Here is a 19267-nt window from a genome sequence, read left to right as displayed (position 1 = left end):
AAGTTTAATCCAGAGTCCATAAATGCTTCCTGCATCACTCCAGATCAAAAATATTTTAAGCTTGGTAGTAAGACACCTGCTGCAACCTCTCCACTCTGTAGCCTGCTGCAATTGGATATGGCCCCGGAAATTCAGATGTTAGAAACTTAATCTCAAACTTTTGTCTTTGTGTGTTAATGGTGTTTGGAGTCAGGAAGCAATTAGAATAAAATGAGGTTATCAGGCCTCAGTGTGGCTTTATGATAAGAAGATATTTTGGCTGGCATACCTGCCCTGTATTTACATGCAATACCCTCTGCCATGTCATATCACAGAGTAAGGTCTTCCACAAGATGCCAGCATCTTGACCTTGGATTTCTCAGACTCCAGAACCATGAGCTACATAAAACCCTATCCTCCACAAATTACCCAGCCCATAGAATTCAGTTATAGCTCATGAACTAACATGCAGCCCCAGGCAGCAAACAAACATGTCTGTGTTCTAATAAACCTTTATTTATAAAATCAGGCCATAGGCAAGATTTGCCTATGGACACTATTTTGCACCTCAGGTATACATCCTTTGAAAGTCCTGGGCTATCTTCTCACAGCATCCACAGTCTAGATTCTCAACAGGGCCCACATCATCCTTACTGAAAATAAGTATCTTGCCACTAACATCACCACAATACTGAAATGGCTTTGGGAGCCATATTTAGACTATAATCTCAACATTCAGGAGGCTGATGCAGGGGGATCACCACGAGCCGGAAGCCAACAATGGCTACATAGTAGGTTTTACAATAGACTCTTTCTGCATACTTGCACACACACACACACACACACACACACACACACACACACGCACGCACGCACGCACGCACGCACACAATAAATTAGAAGTATAAAAGAATTATAAATAATATAAGGGACCACACCTGTACTTTGACCAAGAAAACAACCTTTTATTTCCCGAAATCCTTCATGGAAGCTCTGACCTGCATCACAAAGGAAGCTATGAGGAAATGCTTTGGGTCTGAAGAAGAGATGTGGTGGTATTTGAATTCAGTCTCTTAATAACGCACATGGTCACATCACACAGAGCCCCTGTCATTGCATGTTTCTAACATTACACATGGGTGTCAATAATGGGAATGTGTTCTAGACCCTGTACACACATGGTGAGCTCCCAACAAGCCCCTCCTGCTTCTCCTTCACGTGGGAACAGAAAGCCAACGATGGGAATATGTTAAAAAGAGTCCCTTGACTGAGAAAAGGCTCTCAGAGGAGAAACATAAAAGGCAGGAAGAACATGTCAAACAAAATCATTATTAATTTCCCCTGAGAAAGAAGAAATGCAGCGGAAACACAAGAAAGATCCCACGGAAAGCATTCTGGGAAACAGAACGTGCAGCTGGAAGTCAAAATCATGGTGTCAAGTAAAAGCGGAGGGGGGACTCAGGGCCGCCAGACTAGACGGTTCAATATCTGGACAATGAGAGCGTCAAGAGGAGCAGAGAACATGGTCTCTGGTGAGTTCATAGACTGAAGACTCATCAGCAACTTTTCACTGTGACAAAATCACGGACAAGGAGTAACTTAAGTGGGAGCGGGTTGATTTGGGCTCACAGGTCAAGGACACAGTCCATAGTGGTGGGGAAGGCATGTGGCAGGAGCCTGAGGAGGCTTGCTCACACTGCATCCAGTCAGGAAGCAGAGAGATGAAGGCCTGCACTCAGCTTGCTCTTTCCTCTTTAGTCTCTGACCTCAGCCCATGACATCATGCCACCCACAGTTAAGGTGGTCTTCCCACCTCAACTAACCAAATCTAGCCACTCCCTGGGGGACAGGCCCAACAATGTGTTCCCTAGGTGAGTCTAGATCCTGTCACATTGACCATCAATATAAAATATCACACTGAGTCTAGAATTTAAGAAAAAAAAGAGACCTGACCTAAGTCATGCTGTATTAGTTATTTTTCTTATTGCTGTGATCAAATGCTTGACAGAAGCAACTTAAAGAAGAAAGGGTTTATTTGGATTCATATTTGGGGGGGGGCACAGTCCACCATAGTAGGGAATCTGTGGTGACAAAGGATTTAAACATCTGGTCACACTGCATCAATAATCAAGAACAATAATTAGGAACCAGAGGGAGATGAATGGTGATGCTCAGGTTCACTTTCTCCTTTTTACTCATGGCTCCAGCCCAGGGAGTTGAGGTGCTTACACTGAGGCTAAGTTTTCCCACCTCAATTAACCTAACCTACATGTTGCCTCACAGGCATGCCCAGAGGCTTGTTTCCTGGGTGATTCAAGATCCTTTCAATTTAACAATACTAACCATCACTCATACCATCATGACTACTAGGTCTAAGATTGTCTTAGAAGTTTCCAGAAGGTAAAGAGGCAGTGCATGTACAAAGACCCAGGAATCATGAATGCATCGTGCTTGTCCACAGCATCAGTCTAAACCATGTGAAAAGAGCTCCAAATCCAGATGTCATTTGGCCAGAGTAGTTGCAGACTCTGGGCCCCTACAATCCAGATACTCTCCCATAGACTGGAGAGCTGAGGTGCTCACAGACCTGAGGAGAAATGGGAAAGGGTGTGCAGAGGCTCAGCAGCTTTATCCCTCCCCCTCCACAAAGAGTCCCAGGGGGGCTGGGTTGGAGAACAAGTAGGCTTACAGTCAAAGGTCTGTAGGCCTGACTCACTACATCTGATGCAAAGATTGGAATCTTCAGTCCAGGCAGCCAGCTTCATGATTCATAAGCTCAGAACAGTGAAGAACATGTCTGTACAGACACAAGAAGGCCCCCAGTGATGCATCAGCTCATACATGGAAAGAAAGAGGAAAGTCATTCTTGGGTGCAAGGTGAAGTTGCCATCTATAAATAGAGTCCAGTACACTGCCTGCAACCTGACTAATCGAAGCAGTATGTGGGCTCTACCAGTGGGATGGAGAGAAACCAGAAAGAGAGACAACAGAAGTTACCTCTATAGAAGGAGTATAGTTAAGTCAAAATGTGTATATATTTACTAATTAAAAATGATTTAAAAGTACATACCTTGACATTTGCATATAGTCATGCAACCTAACAAAAAGAATGTGTTAGTTGGTTGTGTGTTGTGGGAACATCACGGCATGTATCTACATAAGCCCACACAATGCAGCATACTATATACTCAGGCTCATGGGTGCAGCCATTGGTCCTGGGTACAAATCTATATGGGCCTATCAATGTTTTGAGCACTGTACACAAGATTTATAAATCTACCCATATCTAAATACAGGGATAGCCATGTAAAAACATAGCATAGTAGATAAACAGGGGCACTTTCTGTGAAGTGAGTTTGGAGAACCAAAGTTTCTGTGGATGAGGCAGAGAGTGAGAAGCAAGCAGGCATGAAGGCCCACCATGTACCACTCCAAGAAACTCCATTAATGTACTGCTTCTGTGTACCTCTTCAGTGAACCACTTCAGTGAACCACTTAGAGAAACACCACCTTAGTGGACCGCCTGAGTGAACTCCAGTGAACCGCTTCAATAAACTACCGAACATCTTCAGTAAATTGCTCTAGAGTATTGCTTCAGTAAACTGTTTTAATGTACCACTACTGAAGATTTTAAGGACACCACACACATAATCTACAATAAGTTTGTAGGCAACATTTTTCTTTCTTCAATAACAAATTATCTTGCTAGAATGCTTATCTTTTACTTCATAAACTTTTTAGTTGTCATTTTACCTTTTTTATAGTAAAACACTGTGCTACTATCCAAAATATTTCCTTCATCGAATCCTTAGTTGACATGTTTTTCACTTTAACATTTTTTTGTGTATGTAGTATGCATGTTTATATGTGTATGAAGGCATGTGTATGTGGTGTTGGTGTTCATGTGTGCATGTGCAATATGGAGGCCCAAGGCTGATGTAGAAAATCATTCTACTTGCTCTTCCACTGTATTCACCGAGGCAGGGTCTCTCAGTCAAACCCAGAGCTCATCAATACATTTAGTCTCTCTGGCCAGTATGCTCTGAGGATCCTCTGCCTCACCTTTCAAGGCTGGAATTATAGGCAGGAGACCATGCCCACCCAGAATTTATGTGAATTTTGGATGTCAAGCACTTTAACCACTGAACAGTTTCCCCTGTCCTGGTTTTAGAGTAAAACATAAAAAACTTGTAAGTCTTTCTGTTAAAAACTAAGACATAAGTAGACAGACTAAGCTAGACTTCTACAGGGTCAAACTCGTTAATACCACAACCCTGCTCCTACAAACTCCTCTAGAAGAGCCTGAGAGTTACCACATCAGGATGGTATGCTTTCTTCTGGAATCCCAGCTGAAGAGCCAGTCTGAGCCTGGCTGGGTATTATTACCTTTCTATTACATGTAGAAACAGGCACTCTCCAAGTAACAATAAGAACACAGCACGCTGATAAACCAGCACCAGTGTTTCCTGTTGCACTTCTTAAGTATGATGTACTTTTCTAACTGCACTGCTGTACCTTTGTGATGGGTGGTACACTGTTTATGTCAGCTTTACCATCAATATGAGAGCAATGTCTTGTGCTGAGATTCCCACAATGCCTGCAGCGTCAAGGCAATCAGAGTTGCTCAATCCTATCATGCTCTAAAAGATGCCCTCTGTATGTGTGGTCTGTCTGTTGAGCAAAATGTTCTATGGCATGATGACTATGCTTAAGATTTTGTGTTGATAAGAGTACAATAAAACTGTGATGTGCTAGATTTTTCTGTGTGCAAAAGCTATTAGAAATGTATTTTGCTAAATGGGGTTATGGGTCACAGGAAGTCAGTGGATTAGACACCTTTAGTATCCTGAGCCTTTCCTATATCACTATTCTGCAGTGTGAGGCACCCATTATTCCAAAGCCTCTGAATGTCTTTACTTGCAGAATGCTCATCTTTCAAAAGTGTGTTTGTGGTTGATTTTAGCCTCAAACATAATCTCCCTTCACCCCCAGCCACCCCTTCTTGCTCAGTACCTCACACATCATACTGTCATCTTCCAGAAAAAAAGCCCACTCCAGTCTGACTCAGAGGCACTCAGAACTGGATTCTATGTGATGTAGGACAGGTGGGCTGAATTATACTGTGCATTTGGTGGCAGGTAATATCAGTCCCAGCACATGAGTGACCAGGACAATGATGGCATCATTGGCACCCTGGTCCTCAGTCACTCTGATGTGCTTACTTGACATTATCTCTCAGAGACCCCTGTGGTAGTCTGAGTGAGAATGTCCCCATTAGTTCATGGACCTGAACCCCAGTTGGTGGACTGTTTGGGGAGGTTTAGAAGGTGCAGTCTTTTTAAAGGAAATGTGTCAATGAAGGTAGGCTTTGAGAGTTTACAGATTCTCAGCACTTCCAGCTTACAGTAAATGATAGGCTCTCTCCACTTGATGTTCCAGCCAACATGCCTGCCTGCTTCCATGCCTCCCTACAGTGGTGGTGGTAGACTCGTATTCTTATGGAACCATAATCCCAAATAAACCCTTCCTTCTATAAGTTGCCTTGGTCATGGTGTTCTATCACAGTAATAGAAAAGTAACTAATATACCTCCCATCAGAGGATGGGCTCCAGCTATCCACTCTTGGTACTGTCTCCTGCACACACAGCTGTCCCAGGATCTCCTGGGATCATATCCTAAGTAAACCAGGCACACTCATTCTCTTGTTCCACGCCTGTCCTGAGGGCCCCAAACGAAGAGATTGCTGAATAATACACATAATGGGATAAATGGTCTCTACCATAGTGCTGCACTCAGAGTTTAATTTTCCTTTGTAATTCAGAAACTACCCAGGTCATCCATATTTAACTATCCCCTCCACAATTTAGCCCCCTACACGTGCACACTGCCCATAAGTGGTATGGTATAATGTATTCATGCTCTGTAAGGCACTTTTTTTCTCTTTATAAACCCAACCCCAAAGCATGTTTATAAAGTAGATGAAAGAGGGTTTCCTGCTGAAGCAGGGTCTGGGAACACACACACACTCACACACACACTCACACACACACACACAGAGGCACACACATTCATGCATATGTGGGCATGTACACACACATATGTATACACACACATATGTATACACACAGAGGCACACACATTCATGCACATGTTGGCATGCACACACACATTTGCATACACACACACACACACAGGCACACACATTCATGCACATGTCGGCATGCACACACATATGTATACACACACACAGAGGCACACACATTCATGCACATGTGGGCATGCACACACACATATGTACAGACACACACACAGGCACACACATTCATGCACATGTGGGCATGCACACACACATATGTACATACACACACACACAGGCACACACATTCATGCACATGTGGGCATGCACACACACATATGTACACACACACAGGCACACACATTCATGCACATGTAGGCATGCACGCACACACATATGTACACACACACACACACACACACACACACACACACACACACACGCAGCCCTGTCCCCCACATATATACAGCACCTGTACCTCCCGGCTCACCCTGGAGCACTTGCGCCATCTTCTCCAGGCTAGTCCCTCTCAGCATGCCAGCTCGGCTCCGTCTGCACCTGCTCAGCAGTGTCTTTCCCCAAGCCTTTGTTGGCAGTCTTCTTTCCCCCACAGGGTTCCCAGGCTGCACCTTGGCACAGCATTATCCAAAACACTGTTTGCTTTCTTTACAATCTGTCTTCCTAAGACGAACACTGCATGTGTAAAAACAAGGGCCTTCTCTGTGTAGTTAACTGTCAATCCCGGGGTTTGAACAGGCTTAGTGCACAGGAGGGGCTCAATAAACAGGCACAGTAGAGGAATGTTTGTCTTTTTGAGTCTAGTCCAACATTCCTTTCTCTCTTTGGTCCCTATCAGTTTGGGCAGAAATGACTTTTAACCTTCCTAATGGCTTACTACATCTGTGATAAGCCTACCCAAGTCCAGGAACACTAAAAGATAGCATGGTGGTCACGGGCTGGAATGAAGACCCTCTGTCATGTTCACCTGAGCCTACACATTTCTTCCTACTACTCTGGGAAGCTGCTTCAGGCTAGCCCTTGAGCCACACCATAACCAGCATGCCTTGCTCTCAGACCAGATGCTTCTGTATGAGGTGGCCATCTTGTGTATTGTAGGAGCAGACCAACATCTGACCTCACCTAGTAAAGGCCAATGGCACTAGCTCAGCCCCAACACCCTCCACATCGTCTGAGCAGAACACAATCACCCAAGCTAAGAATCTCCTGTATTAGACCTATTTGACCCTCTAAGGTAGTAAGTAACTCTTTCTACCTCCTCTGGAGATGGAGAGGAAGTGCTGCCTGGTGAGAAGCCCTGGCTTTAGACAGGAGAACAGGGCTCAGATTCCTTTGGGATGCAGACCCACATTGTTAGGTTTCAAGTTACCTTTGCTTGTTTGGTGTAACTCTCTGCTCACTAGAACTCAGATTTCTGGAACTTTCACCCCACGGCTGATGCTGTACTAAGATCCCAGAACATCTGGCCACAGCTGCTTCTCCCAATGAACAGGAAACACATGCTTTATCTGTACTGTCCCTGTCTTCCTGGACATGTATTAATAGTGGATTAGCTTCCCTGAGTATGCATGTGTGCATGTGTGTATATGTGTGTGTGTGTGTGTGTGTGTGTGTGTGTGTGTGTGTGTGAGAGAGAGAGAGAGAGAGAGAGAGAGAGAGAGAGAGAGCATGCGCCTTTTTTACTTAAAAAATTATTCTATATGTCTTTTACATTATGTATCTTGATCCCATTCATTTCCCCATCCCTTTGCATCTGCCCTTTGCCCATGCACTCCCTCCCTAAAAATAAAACTAAATTCAAGAGGAAAAAGGAAAAAGGGGGGATTAAAAACCTCGTCATGGAAGCTGCAGTGTGACACAGTGAGTCACGCAGCAAACCCCTTTGTCCATATATCTTTACTTGCAAGTGTTCATTGCAAAGTCACTGGTCTGGTTCAAGGCCTCTAGATTCTACTAAACTATCAATACTGAGCCCTCACTAGGACTCTTCTTGGATATCCTGTTGTTGCCCTGTGTTGTGGAAATCCTGCAGCTTTGGGTCTGTGGGTCAGGTGCCTTCACCTGCTCCAACAGATCATAGATGGGGTTCATGTTAGAGAGGGCCAAGCCATAACCCTGGATCTGGGCCTGGGCTGCTGTAGGGTTGGTCCACCAGCCAGTTCTCCCCTGGCCTCACCAGCAGGGTGAGCTCTCCAGCATTGCCCCAGCTAATTCATCTCCTGCAGCAATGAAGAGGGGTGGGGCCAGTTCTCCTGCTTTCACGCCCCTAGGGTAGGCTCTACTGTATTGCCCAGGTGAGGTACAGGGACTACTCTTGAGTGCTGCAGCTGGAGAGGGGCAGGGACAGCCCTCCTGCTTTTATGACCCCAGGGCCAGCTCCTCTACTTGTCTGAGGCATGGATAGGCTGGGGTTGGAGGCAAGGGCATCTCTCCTCCACCCATGCTGCCACATGTCAGATGAGTAAGAGAGAGAGAGAGAGAGAGAGACAGAGACAGAGACAGAGACAGAGACAGACAGAGAGAGACAGAGAGAGAGAGAGAGGTATTATGCTTCAAGTATTGTCACTTTTTTTTTCTTTGATCTCTGTATTAGTTGGCTTTCCATTGCTGTGATAAACACCATGTTCAAAAACAACTTGGGGAGGAAAGGATTTGTTTGACTTACACATCCCATCACAATCCATCATCGAGGAAAAGTTGGGATATGAACTCAAGCAGGGCAGGAACCAGGAGGCCAGAGCTGAAGCAGAGACCACAGAGGAACACTGCTTACTGGCTTGCTCCTCATGGCTTGCTCAGCCTGCTTTCTTATAGCACCCAGATCACCTGTCCAAGGGGGCATTTCCCACATCAATCATTAATTGAGAAAATTCCACACAGACTTGCCCCACAGGTCAGTCTTTTGAAGGCATTTTCTCAGTTAAGTTTCTCTCTTTCCAAATGACTGTAGCTTCTGTGAACTTGATGAAAACTAACCAGCATACACTCTTATTGACCTGAAGCTTATCGGTAGATTGGGCTGGCCCATCAGTGAGGATGGCCACAGTTTAGAACACAGGACAGCCACCTTGTTAGTCTAGACTCCCTACCCTTTTCCATGGTGTCTAACACAGGTGGGCACTAAAGCCATGAGTGACAGGGTGCCATTTGATCCATCTAGATATTCTCCAGCCCAGAACAGCTTATTTAAAGGGAGCTGTGAGCCGGGCAGCAGAAGCAGGTGGATCTCTGTGAGTTCATGGGCAGCCTGGTCTACAGAGAGAGAGTTCTAGGACAGCCAGGGCTATGCAGAGAAACCCTGTCTCGAAAAACCAAAAGTAAATAAATAAAAAACTAAAACAAAGGAAGCTGTGAGGCTGGAGAGATGGCTCAGTGCTCAAGATCACATATTGCTCTTGCAGAGGACTGGAGTTCGGTTCCCAGAACTCACATCAGGAGACTCATAATGCCTCTTAATTCCAGCTCTAAGGGACCTGATGCCCTCTTCTGGACTCTACCAGTAGTTACATGATCATACATACATATAGATACACACATATACATATGAAAAATTAAAAACGAATCTTAAGGAAAATAAAGTGATCTGCATCTGCAACAAAGTGGGGGCGGGGAGTCTCAATTTCCCAGAGGACAGCTCTGGAGAGTACAACAGAGCCCAAGAGTTAGCACAACCCCCTTTCTGCTTTAGAACAATGAGCAATTTCACTGAGACAATGGGGAGCTCTGACCGCTGCCCCACCATAGGTAGCATGTGGACCAGAGTTCAGTCTCCAGAGTCCACATGGTGGACTAGGGTGGTAAATACAGAGTTGGAGAGGTAGAGACAGGCAAGACAACTAGGGCTCACTGATGGGGCGGCCCAGTCTACTGATAAGCTTTAGGTCAGTAAGAGTCTATGCTGGTTAGTTTTATTCCATCTACACTGTCTCTGTGCGGATCCTTGAGTACCTATGAGTAAGTGTGGGTCACAATCACGTGGGGGCCAGCAAAATGGCCACAGGTGACAGAGCTGCTTTAAGGTCAACACAGAAGCACAGGGCATCTGCTGGGTTCTGAATAGCTTTTCCTTTTTCACTTTCACTTTGCCTTATTAGTGGCACACTGGAAGTTTCAAGCTTTCTGGATTTACAGCGAAGGCTCTGAAGACAGGGCATTTCAAAAGGCTGCCTTCAGCACAGTTCTGAGCAGCACATTGAAAGGACTTGCATTTCAGGCTTCCCAATTGTCCAACACAAGGAAGCTTCTGGAAACAATCTGCCTAAGGCGCAGATATTTCTAAAGTGGACAAAGAGGGGAAACACCCAAGGACATGTCTAGGAAGATGAGAAACAGCCACTGTGCATAGGACAGTGGAGGTGCTAACCTCTGCAGTGACCTTCAGATAGAGTCTAAGGACAGAATCCAGCATGGCTGAGGGAGACAAGGCATGGCAGAAATCTCAGGCCTGGTATGGCATTTCACTTAGGAAGTGTGGACCCTGCCCCAGGACTCTGCATTGTAGCCAGCTCTGGTGATCCAGCAGACTCCTGTCAGCAGGGATTCCTGATGTGGCCTGTAGCCAGCAGCATCTCTCATCCCTGCTGACTGGGACACTAGATCCTGCCTTTATGCAGCTCCCCAAATGACTCATCAAAGGTTCCGGCCAATAGAACAGATCACAATTGAGGAGGGTCCAAACTTCCATGAAATCTCAGATCACTGGGTAAAACTCACCAATTTATAAGTTGGGAAAATGAGGCTCAGCCAAGTTAACTAACTTCCTCCCAGCACCCAATATCCAGCAAATAACAGACCTGGGCTCAGCATTCACAGTGTTAAGCATACCACACCACAGAGACGCTCTTGCTGCCCAGAGGGATTTCCAATGGGAGAAACCCTTTGGCACCACATAGGATGGAAAGGTTCTAATGTCCCTCAGAAACTTGTGGAACCTATGTCCACCTTCAGCAAGATGTGGCTTTATATCTAGTAACAAGTCTCTGTCAACAGGGTCAGACCCCAGTGACTTCAGTGTTGTCACGGACTACCCTAACACATCCACACACAGGACTGTCTGTCTGTCTCGTGACTTGGGCTTCTGGCAGAGATATGCATGACTGACACACAGAACGTGTTTCCTTCCCAGTGCCAAAGTCATTGCTAAAGTGGAGCCAGTGGTGATTTGCAGCGGGACCAGGAGACTGTGCTTAGCTCCCTGACACTCTCAAGATAAAGTGAGATGAAAAGAGATGCTTTTCCCCACTGCAACCATGGCTCCCCGGAATGATGGAGCAGATGAAGGGCATCACCTGATTCCCCACCTGACAGTTCCCTCTATCCTCTTAACACAGCAGCACTGACACTGTGTGTTTTCAGGCACAGGTATACAATGTACCAGGTGATAAAACCCCAACCTCCACCCAGGAACCTGTGTTGGATGGCCAGTCATTAACTCAAAAGCACTGCTTTTATTCCCAGTCTGGCATGTCAGTATGACCAGGCATTTTTTCTTCTCCGGGGAATTCTAAAACATGACCATTTTTGTTGGGTAGCAATAGTATCAAGCATGAACTAAGAGGAACTGGGTGATTTCCAGTTCACCTGTGTCTCACACACATAGACTCACAGGGTCAGGAAAGTGACACAGAATATGTAATACTCATCCTTCCCCACACTCCATCCACAACTGTGTCTTCACAGCCAGAACTTAGCAAAGCCCAGAGAGGCCATTTCCCCTCACTGAAGCATTCTACCTATATCCACAACTTAACCATTGACTGTCCAGGGCTGGACAGCAGAACAGGGTGACCAGAAGGGAGTCAGGCAGACAGCAAGAACTCCAAAGGGGCAGACATCCCACCGTTAGCCAAAAGGGAGATGTGAGTTGGAGATACGGCTCAGCAGGGGCTAACAGTGTTTGTCCTCAAGCCTGATGACTGGAGTTTCATCCCTGGGACCCACACTACAGAAGGAAAAAACTGACTCTGGCAGGTGGTTCTCTGACCTCCACAAATGCCCTGTGGTATGTTCATGCCTCTCCTACAATAAATACATAAATGTAATTAAAAAATTTAAAAGCAAGGCTTAGGTAGGATGGGGAAAACATCTTGCTCATCCAAATACAGAGACACCCTGCTCCTGCTGGACTCTGCGTGGTGAGGAGACAGACCTTAGCAGTTCTAAGCCTGGGTGGACTCTGCACCCAAATCCAAAGGCTTGACCCCAGAAGCCAAAAGCTAAGATGGAAAATAAGTCCCATAGCATGTGACCAGACCCTATAGAGACTGAGAAATCCACCAGATCAGAGCACCCAGAGCAAAGCCAGTATGTAAAATGATGAATATGATTTAACATGGTAGGTCACCTCCAATCTTCACATTCACATTTATTCCCTTTTATGATACAGGAAGAGGTAGGCCGTTTAGGAGTTCATCTAGGATCTGTTGTTATGAGAGTATGAATCCATTCAGGTGGTAAGAGAATGGCTGGTGAAAAAGTACCTTGAGGGTGGGTCAGCTCCAAAAACCAGTTTGGTTAGCCCTCTCCATGTGATGCCTCCTTGGGACTCTGCCAACAAGGAGACAGTCCCAGATACAGGCCTTCAACTTTGGACCAGAAACACAAGCCAAAATAAACTCCGTAACTTACCCGATCTGTGGTATTTTGTTATTAGCAACAGAAAGCAAACAAAGATAGCAACAGCTAATCTTACTCTTTCTCTTCTGGTGTTCAGTCAGTGAGGACTGCAAACATCCTGAAGGAAACAGGAAGACTGGGCAGCTAACCTCCAACAACAGGTTAGGCTGACCCACCTCTGACTCAAGGAAAGCCGATACTCAGGGCGTGTCAGTCAGGAAAGAGTCCTTGGACAGCCTCCCTATTAAACACATCCTGGTTCTTGAGGGGTGGCTGGAGCCGATACAGTCTTTAGAGAACAAACTTTAAGGGTGTTTAAATACTGCTGACCTGTCCTGCAGAAGTTGGGTGGCTTCAACCAAAACACACAAATTCCAGCCGTTCTAGAATAAGGCACCTGACAAGAGACACGCTAAACACATGGCCATTCTCTAGTGGGGACACCAACATGAGAATGCAGAAGAGCATCAGAAACCACCTCCCACTGCCCCTCTCCAGTTCACTGTCTTACCACAGGCCCCTGACTAATACAACCCAAACTACCATCTGCTCATCAGTCTTGAGGAATGCTGCACTTGAACTCCAACTTGAAATTATTAACAACTAACAAGTGGGATCTATGAAATTAGAAGCGCAGAAAAGACTTGAAAATAAAATTGTATGCCCCCAACTAGACACAGGCACTATTTGTGGATGGGGCTAGGTTCTGTGACGTGACATCAGACAATTTTGTCATTATGCAAATCTCACGGAGTATGAGACACAGATAGTGTGATTGTTAGTGGTAACTGTCAACTTGACAGAATCTAGAATCACCTGGGAGACGGGCCTCTGAGCAAGCCTGTGGAGGACTGCCTTGCTTGTATCAATTGAGGTGGAAAGACCCGCCCACCGTGGCTGGACTATTCCCTGGATGGGATACTGGACTACGTAAAACGGAGAAGGGGAGCTAAGCAGCAGCACGCTCTCCTTGTCTGCTGCACTCCGGTTGTGAAAGCAATATGATCGACTGCTTCACGTGCCCGCCACCTTGGCTTTCCCGCCATGATGGACTGTCCTTGAGCTGTGAGACAGAATCAACCCTTTCTCCTTTAATTTGCTTTTATCGGTCTTCTGTCACAGCAACAGGAAAAGTGACTAAGACAGATGGCTAAAGAGTCATAGACCATGCAGATTTATGTGACCACCACTGTCTGTGCAGTCCAGTGCTGATGGAAATTCTGTGATGTGGAGCATGACTGTAGGAGCTGGAAACCTAAATCCAGAACCTTGTCAGTAATGTGAGTCTTCGAGACATACAGAAGTCAAGGTCAAGCAAGGCATTCCAAGGACTGGTGTCTTTACAATGACTGTACTGTATGCAGACACACACACAAGGAAGAAAGTCAGCAAAGATGGAGGCAGAGGCCGGACCAATACGGCTACAAAGTGAAGAACACAAGATGCTAAGGTGAGGAAATGGAGCATCCTCCCTGGAGCCTCCAGAGGTAAGATGTCCCTGTCACTGACATCCCAGTTTTGGGATTCCAGACTCTAGAACCATGAAGAAATAGATTTCAATATTTTCAAGCCTCTGGGCTACAGGGGTTTGCTAGGAAAGTGAAGAAACTAATGCAAAGGTAACAGAACACCAACCATGGAGGACTGAGGGCTCAGAGACGGGAACCATTTGGTCCTGGTCATCGAGGACACCAAAGCGCCTCAGTGTCCTCAACACCACCAAACTGCTCAGGAAAGGGAAGACGGCTCTTTTCTAAAGCCACTACAACTGAGACGGGGGACTTATAAGACAGGGGCACAAGTGCAGATGGAGCCTGATGGCATGGATGGACCCACCCTGCACAGCGTGGCCGTGGAGACAGGACTGACTCGGCACAAGCCCCAGTTTCCATCTTAAAATTAAGTCCAGTGATTGTCCAGTGTCCATAGGAAGGCATGAAAAGCCAGTGAGGTGAGGTGAGCAAACTGCTTCGCCTGAGGAGCACACAAGACAGGGATGGGTCAATCAGGGGGGTGGGGGCTGGGGGTGGACACACCATGCTCAATGGTGAAATACTTTTCTAGTTTGGGTTTGATCCCACACCCCACAAAACAAATGTTTAGCAGGACACCTACATTGGATATGCAAGAAATAAAGGCAGGTGCTGCTGCTGGGTCTCCTTGAGCTCTGTCTATCTTTTACATCCTCCGATGAATCCTTTTCCTAATGCCCAGGGGCTCCACATCTAACCTGAAGAAATGAGCATCAACTGCCTGAGAAGCCCTGGCCTTCTCTTCCTTCATCATCTTTAACAGAATCTTAGTGTCCCCCTCCTGATTTCCTCTCATCTGGCTGCCTTCCTTTTTCCAGCCTCATTTACTGTGAGCTTAATGTGATTGGGGGACCCCAGGTGAGTTACTCTTAAAAAAAAAAGAAAGAAAGAAAACTCTTGAATTATATAGAGAAGCTCATTCTGTACTTTCAATTGCTGTGCTAAGAGGTTGATCAATAACCCAGCACATGTGCCAAAGTACTTTGTTAAATGTTTACATTTGAAAGCTTAAATGTGAAAAGAGTTTGCCATCTGTTTCATCCATACCCCTGTGGATGACAGGAAATCGTCCAATAAAAAGCCCCCAGAGCCCTCTTCGAGCCACCAAAAAGCATACAGTTGCAGACCTTTGCTATTTTTATTGTGTTAGCATGAAAGTATATTTTAATAATGGAAATTGCTATAATTATAATCACTTTTGAACATTCTTATTATTATTAATAAGACCAAATTGCATGGTTCCAGTGGATGCTGGCTCTCCTGTTAGATAGGAGTCACATAATGCTATCACTGTGCAACCCTGACTCTCATCTCCATGCCAACGTGGGCCTGCCTGCCAGTACAGGGCTCTGAGGCTCGTCCAGGCTGCTGGGCAGAAGCCTGTGACTCCTCACAGAGTCGGTGGGCAGGACATTTGATCCCAGTTCTTGTATGAAAGCATGCAGGACAGGGGTAAGCATACTCCCAATGGCTGGCCTTCCCATAGAACAGCAGGGGTCTGCTGAGCTTTGGTTCATATCCAGCCTCTTGTCCAACATCCTCTCACAGTTCATTCCTTAAGATTGTCTTTAAGCATAGCCTTAAAAGGGAGAATGGGTAACCAGAGTATAGGAAAGACTCTAGGTACAGTCAGGCATACAGTCCCTAACACCCTGGGGTCAGGGAAGCGTACTTTGTAGCACAAACCAAGGAAAAGCAGGCAGGAAACATGCAGGGGTGAGCGCAGTCTGCCTGTGGCTCAGAGCTTAGCTCCTTCAGTCTAATGATCTGGGCTCAATTCCCACCCTCCCTCTTTCTTCCCCCATTGCCCGAGCAAGTCATTCAATGTTTCCAAACCTCACCCCTGCCACCCTTCAGGCACACAGCAATGCTAGCACAAAAGCTGGAACTTGTGGTGATGTTTTCAATCCCAGCACCAGGAGTCAGAGATAGAAGTCCAGCTTAATCCCACCAAGAGAGCCTATCTCAAAAATCAAGGTGAACAGCCCCCCAAGGAATAACACCCAAGCTTGTGGCTTCCAGAGGCGCTCGCAGTGCGCGCGCGTGTGCGCGCTCTCTCTCTCTCTCTCTCTCTCTCTCTCTCTCTCTCTCTCTCTCTCTCTCACACACACACACACACACACACACACACACACACACACACACACACATACATACCCCTACATACACCCCCCACAAGACTGTTAAGATATAAGGGTTGGGGATGTGAGAGGGAACACATCTGTCAAGGTCGTCATCCTGTGAGGAGGCCCAGGACACTGTCTACAGCTATTAACACCTGAAGAAGTCTTGGTAATTTATTGCTTCTAAGTAATTTTATTTGAAGTGTTAGAGAACTCAAAGAAAATACATGCATGACCCTGTGCCCATTACTAGAGCAGGAACCATCTCTGGGGTTCAAAGGTCACCTCCCTACTGCCTTCCCTAGCCAGTTGCAAACCCCTGCTGGTGCCAGAGACACTACAGGGCAGGCTGCAAGGCAGTCACCAGCACCTGGCGTTCACAGGGGGATTATCAGATGCACAGATTTTGCCCTGTGGTAGCTTGTCCCTCCAGCGTGCCATGATACAGAACAGTTCACTCCTGTGGGACACAAAAATGATACTTGTGTTTGTCACAGAACAGCCTTCTTTAAAAACATGCTACAGTCTAACTGATAAACAACCTTGGAGGAACTACTATCTTGGCTGTGCTAAGGATACAAACCTAGGCGCTTGTTACATCCCAGCTAATTTAATTAACTAAACTTTATCACTGAGTTTAAAGTAAAGGTCTCTGAGTTATCAACAAAGGCAAGCAATGGCTGAGGGGAGCTTTGTGAGAGGTGTCTTCTCCTTAGAGGTTTTTCTGGTTTCCGCTTCCTCAGCCCTGGAGCCTGCTTCAGTTCAGGAGAGTTTTCCCTTCTGCTCGAAAGCCAATAAGAATTTCCATCCTTAAAAGTAGAAGTTTCCCAAACGGGGAATCGGTCAAGGCCTGTGTATGAAAGATTTTTGTATGGCACAGAAGAGGCTCCTCCTGTTCTGTACAGTTCTGCTAAAGACAGTCCACAGGATTCCCACCACCCTGGGATCATGCTCACGTGGTGGTGGTCTGACTGCTCAGGGGCCCCTAAGCTTCCTCAGCTGACACAGGCCCCACTTGAGTCTGCCCTGCAGCCACTCCTGGGCTGGCCACACAAGGATCCTGCACAGCAACCACAACCAAAGTTTTCAGCAAAATAATTTACTCTTTAAGGGTTTTTTTTTTTTAACCAAACAGCTACAGAAGTTATTCTGCAGTTTCTCTTTTTAAAAATTAGCATGGTGTGTCTTCTTAAAGTCTTGAATAATTTAATTAGAATTATACAAAAGTCATGAGCATGTTCTATTTATGGGCAATCACATCAGCATGAAAAACCCCAACGACAATGTTAAAAATAAAAATAAAGTATCCTCATACGGTGCATTCAACTCATGAGAGAACTTGAACTCAAGTGGGTAGATCTGAGAAGGTCGGATCACTTCTGGGAGGCTTTTCTTTTCCTTGCAGACTCCGAGCTTCGGAGTCTGTGTTCCTCGCTACACGAAGTGTTAAATGAACATCGGAACAAGGGCGAGCAGAAAGCTGTTTAGACTGCATTTTGTTTTGTCTTCGCCTTGCCTTGCTATGCGCCTGGTATAGCCCCTCAGTAGTTAATGGCATTCACACTCTCCAACCCCGCAGGGTGCATGCCTTGGCGGGTGCACGGCGCCCTGAGGCTGGGTAGCCAGGTAACTAGGAGGAAGCCTGCAAACCAACTCTGAGGAAGGCAGGCGGCTCCGCGGGGCAAAGAGACACTTCGGGACCGACTATCGTTTATCTGAGCTCATGGAGAATTCTTTTTTAAAGGGTACTGCGCCTTGGATGCCGGCCAAGAGTCTCTTTAGCAATGAGACAGCATGGAAGGAGGGTATCAACTCCAATGATTTCCCTCTACCTAACCGCACCTTCTTCCAAGACTCCCCTCCACCCACCTTGCTGGAAGGAGGCGTCACTCCTGGAGAGGAAGCGCGTTACAGGTCCCTTCAGCTGCCAGGCCCACGGGGTGGGGGAGGGCCACCAAGTTCCGAAACATTTGCTCACACCCCCTGAGCTGTGCTGGGGCAGAGGCTGCGCTCCCCAGCGCGTCTCTAGCGCGCGCCGCCGCTCCCTGTCCAACCCATGCTCCCCACGGCCCCTTTTTCTCTCAGGGGAAGGCTTCTGCTTTAGGGGCAACATTAAACCGTGCGGAGACAGCTCTCAGAAGCCCCTACCCCCAAGTCCTACCTTCTGCGGCGGGGTCCCGATCAGCATCTCCAGGTAGTAGCCGCGGCCAGAGTCCCCCTGCAGGTTGTCCACCATAGCCAAGAAGTTGGCGGCAGCCCCGGCGGGCTCCAGCGCTAGCGCCAGGCCATCTGCACGGGGCATCTCAGGGGTCCCGAGCCCGGGAACGGCCGAGGATCCGCGGCTCGTGGCTGCGGCCACCTGGAGGGGTAGCGTGAAGGGCGCTGGAGCCAGCGCGGGGGCTGCGCGCAAGAGCCACTGCGCCAACAGCGGGAGCAGGAGCGCTCGGAGCAGCGCGCCCATCCCCGCGGCGCGGCGGGGGCTCTGCGAGTCAGCGAACGCGCGGGGCTGCGGGGCCGGGTGGGACGGGGCGGGGCGGACGGGGAGGAGGCAGAAGAAGGCGGCGCCGAGTTGAGCAAGTTCTCAGTCGCTGCCCCCTCTGGCGGTCGCCGCCCTGCAGGCCCATCCCCTCCCCCCGTGGCCAAGGTCAAGGATGGGCGCGGGGCCCCGGGGCGCACGGGTCTTGGGCCGCGCCTTTTCCCCGGGAAACTGAAGTGCAGAATTTCCTCGGAACGTGCCCGGGAGGCCACGGCTAACGGATATGACGAGGCTCAGCCGAGAGCTGCGGGAAAGTTTCGGGAACCCTTAAAGGCGCAGTGAGGCGCGAACTGACTTCCTGGCCATGCGCTCGAAGGGTCCGCAGAGGTCTCTGCAGAGACTGCACTGCCCAGATGAGGCACGGGTCAGAGCGCGGAGGAGGTTACTG

General features: G+C 47.4%; 1 protein-coding gene across 4 annotated transcripts in view; it reads right to left on the bottom strand.

Annotated features, from left to right (window-relative positions):
• The window catches only part of Bace2 (beta-secretase 2), a 102833-nt gene extending 83767 nt beyond the window's left edge, over positions 1–19066 (bottom strand). For 2 of the 4 annotated variants that reach the window (XM_052741336.1, XM_052741337.1), the window contains exon 1: positions 18505–19065. In XM_052741336.1, coding sequence (XP_052597296.1) covers positions 18505–18804 — 300 coding nt within the window. In that variant the 5' untranslated portion in view covers positions 18805–19065. Of the gene's footprint in view, positions 1–18504 lie in introns of all 4 variants that reach the window. The other 2 variants (XM_052741335.1, XM_052741334.1) reach the window with 2 other exon arrangements.
• Positions 19067–19267: the final 201 nt, after the last annotated feature.

The sequence above is a fragment of the Peromyscus californicus genome, unplaced genomic scaffold (assembly GCF_007827085.1).
Source record: "Peromyscus californicus insignis strain IS unplaced genomic scaffold, ASM782708v3 Scaffold_16__1_contigs__length_79575227, whole genome shotgun sequence".
Lineage (NCBI taxonomy): Eukaryota > Metazoa > Chordata > Mammalia > Rodentia > Cricetidae > Peromyscus > Peromyscus californicus.
The sequence above is the reverse complement of the archived record's forward strand: the minus strand, read 5'-3'. Positions and strand labels throughout refer to the sequence as shown.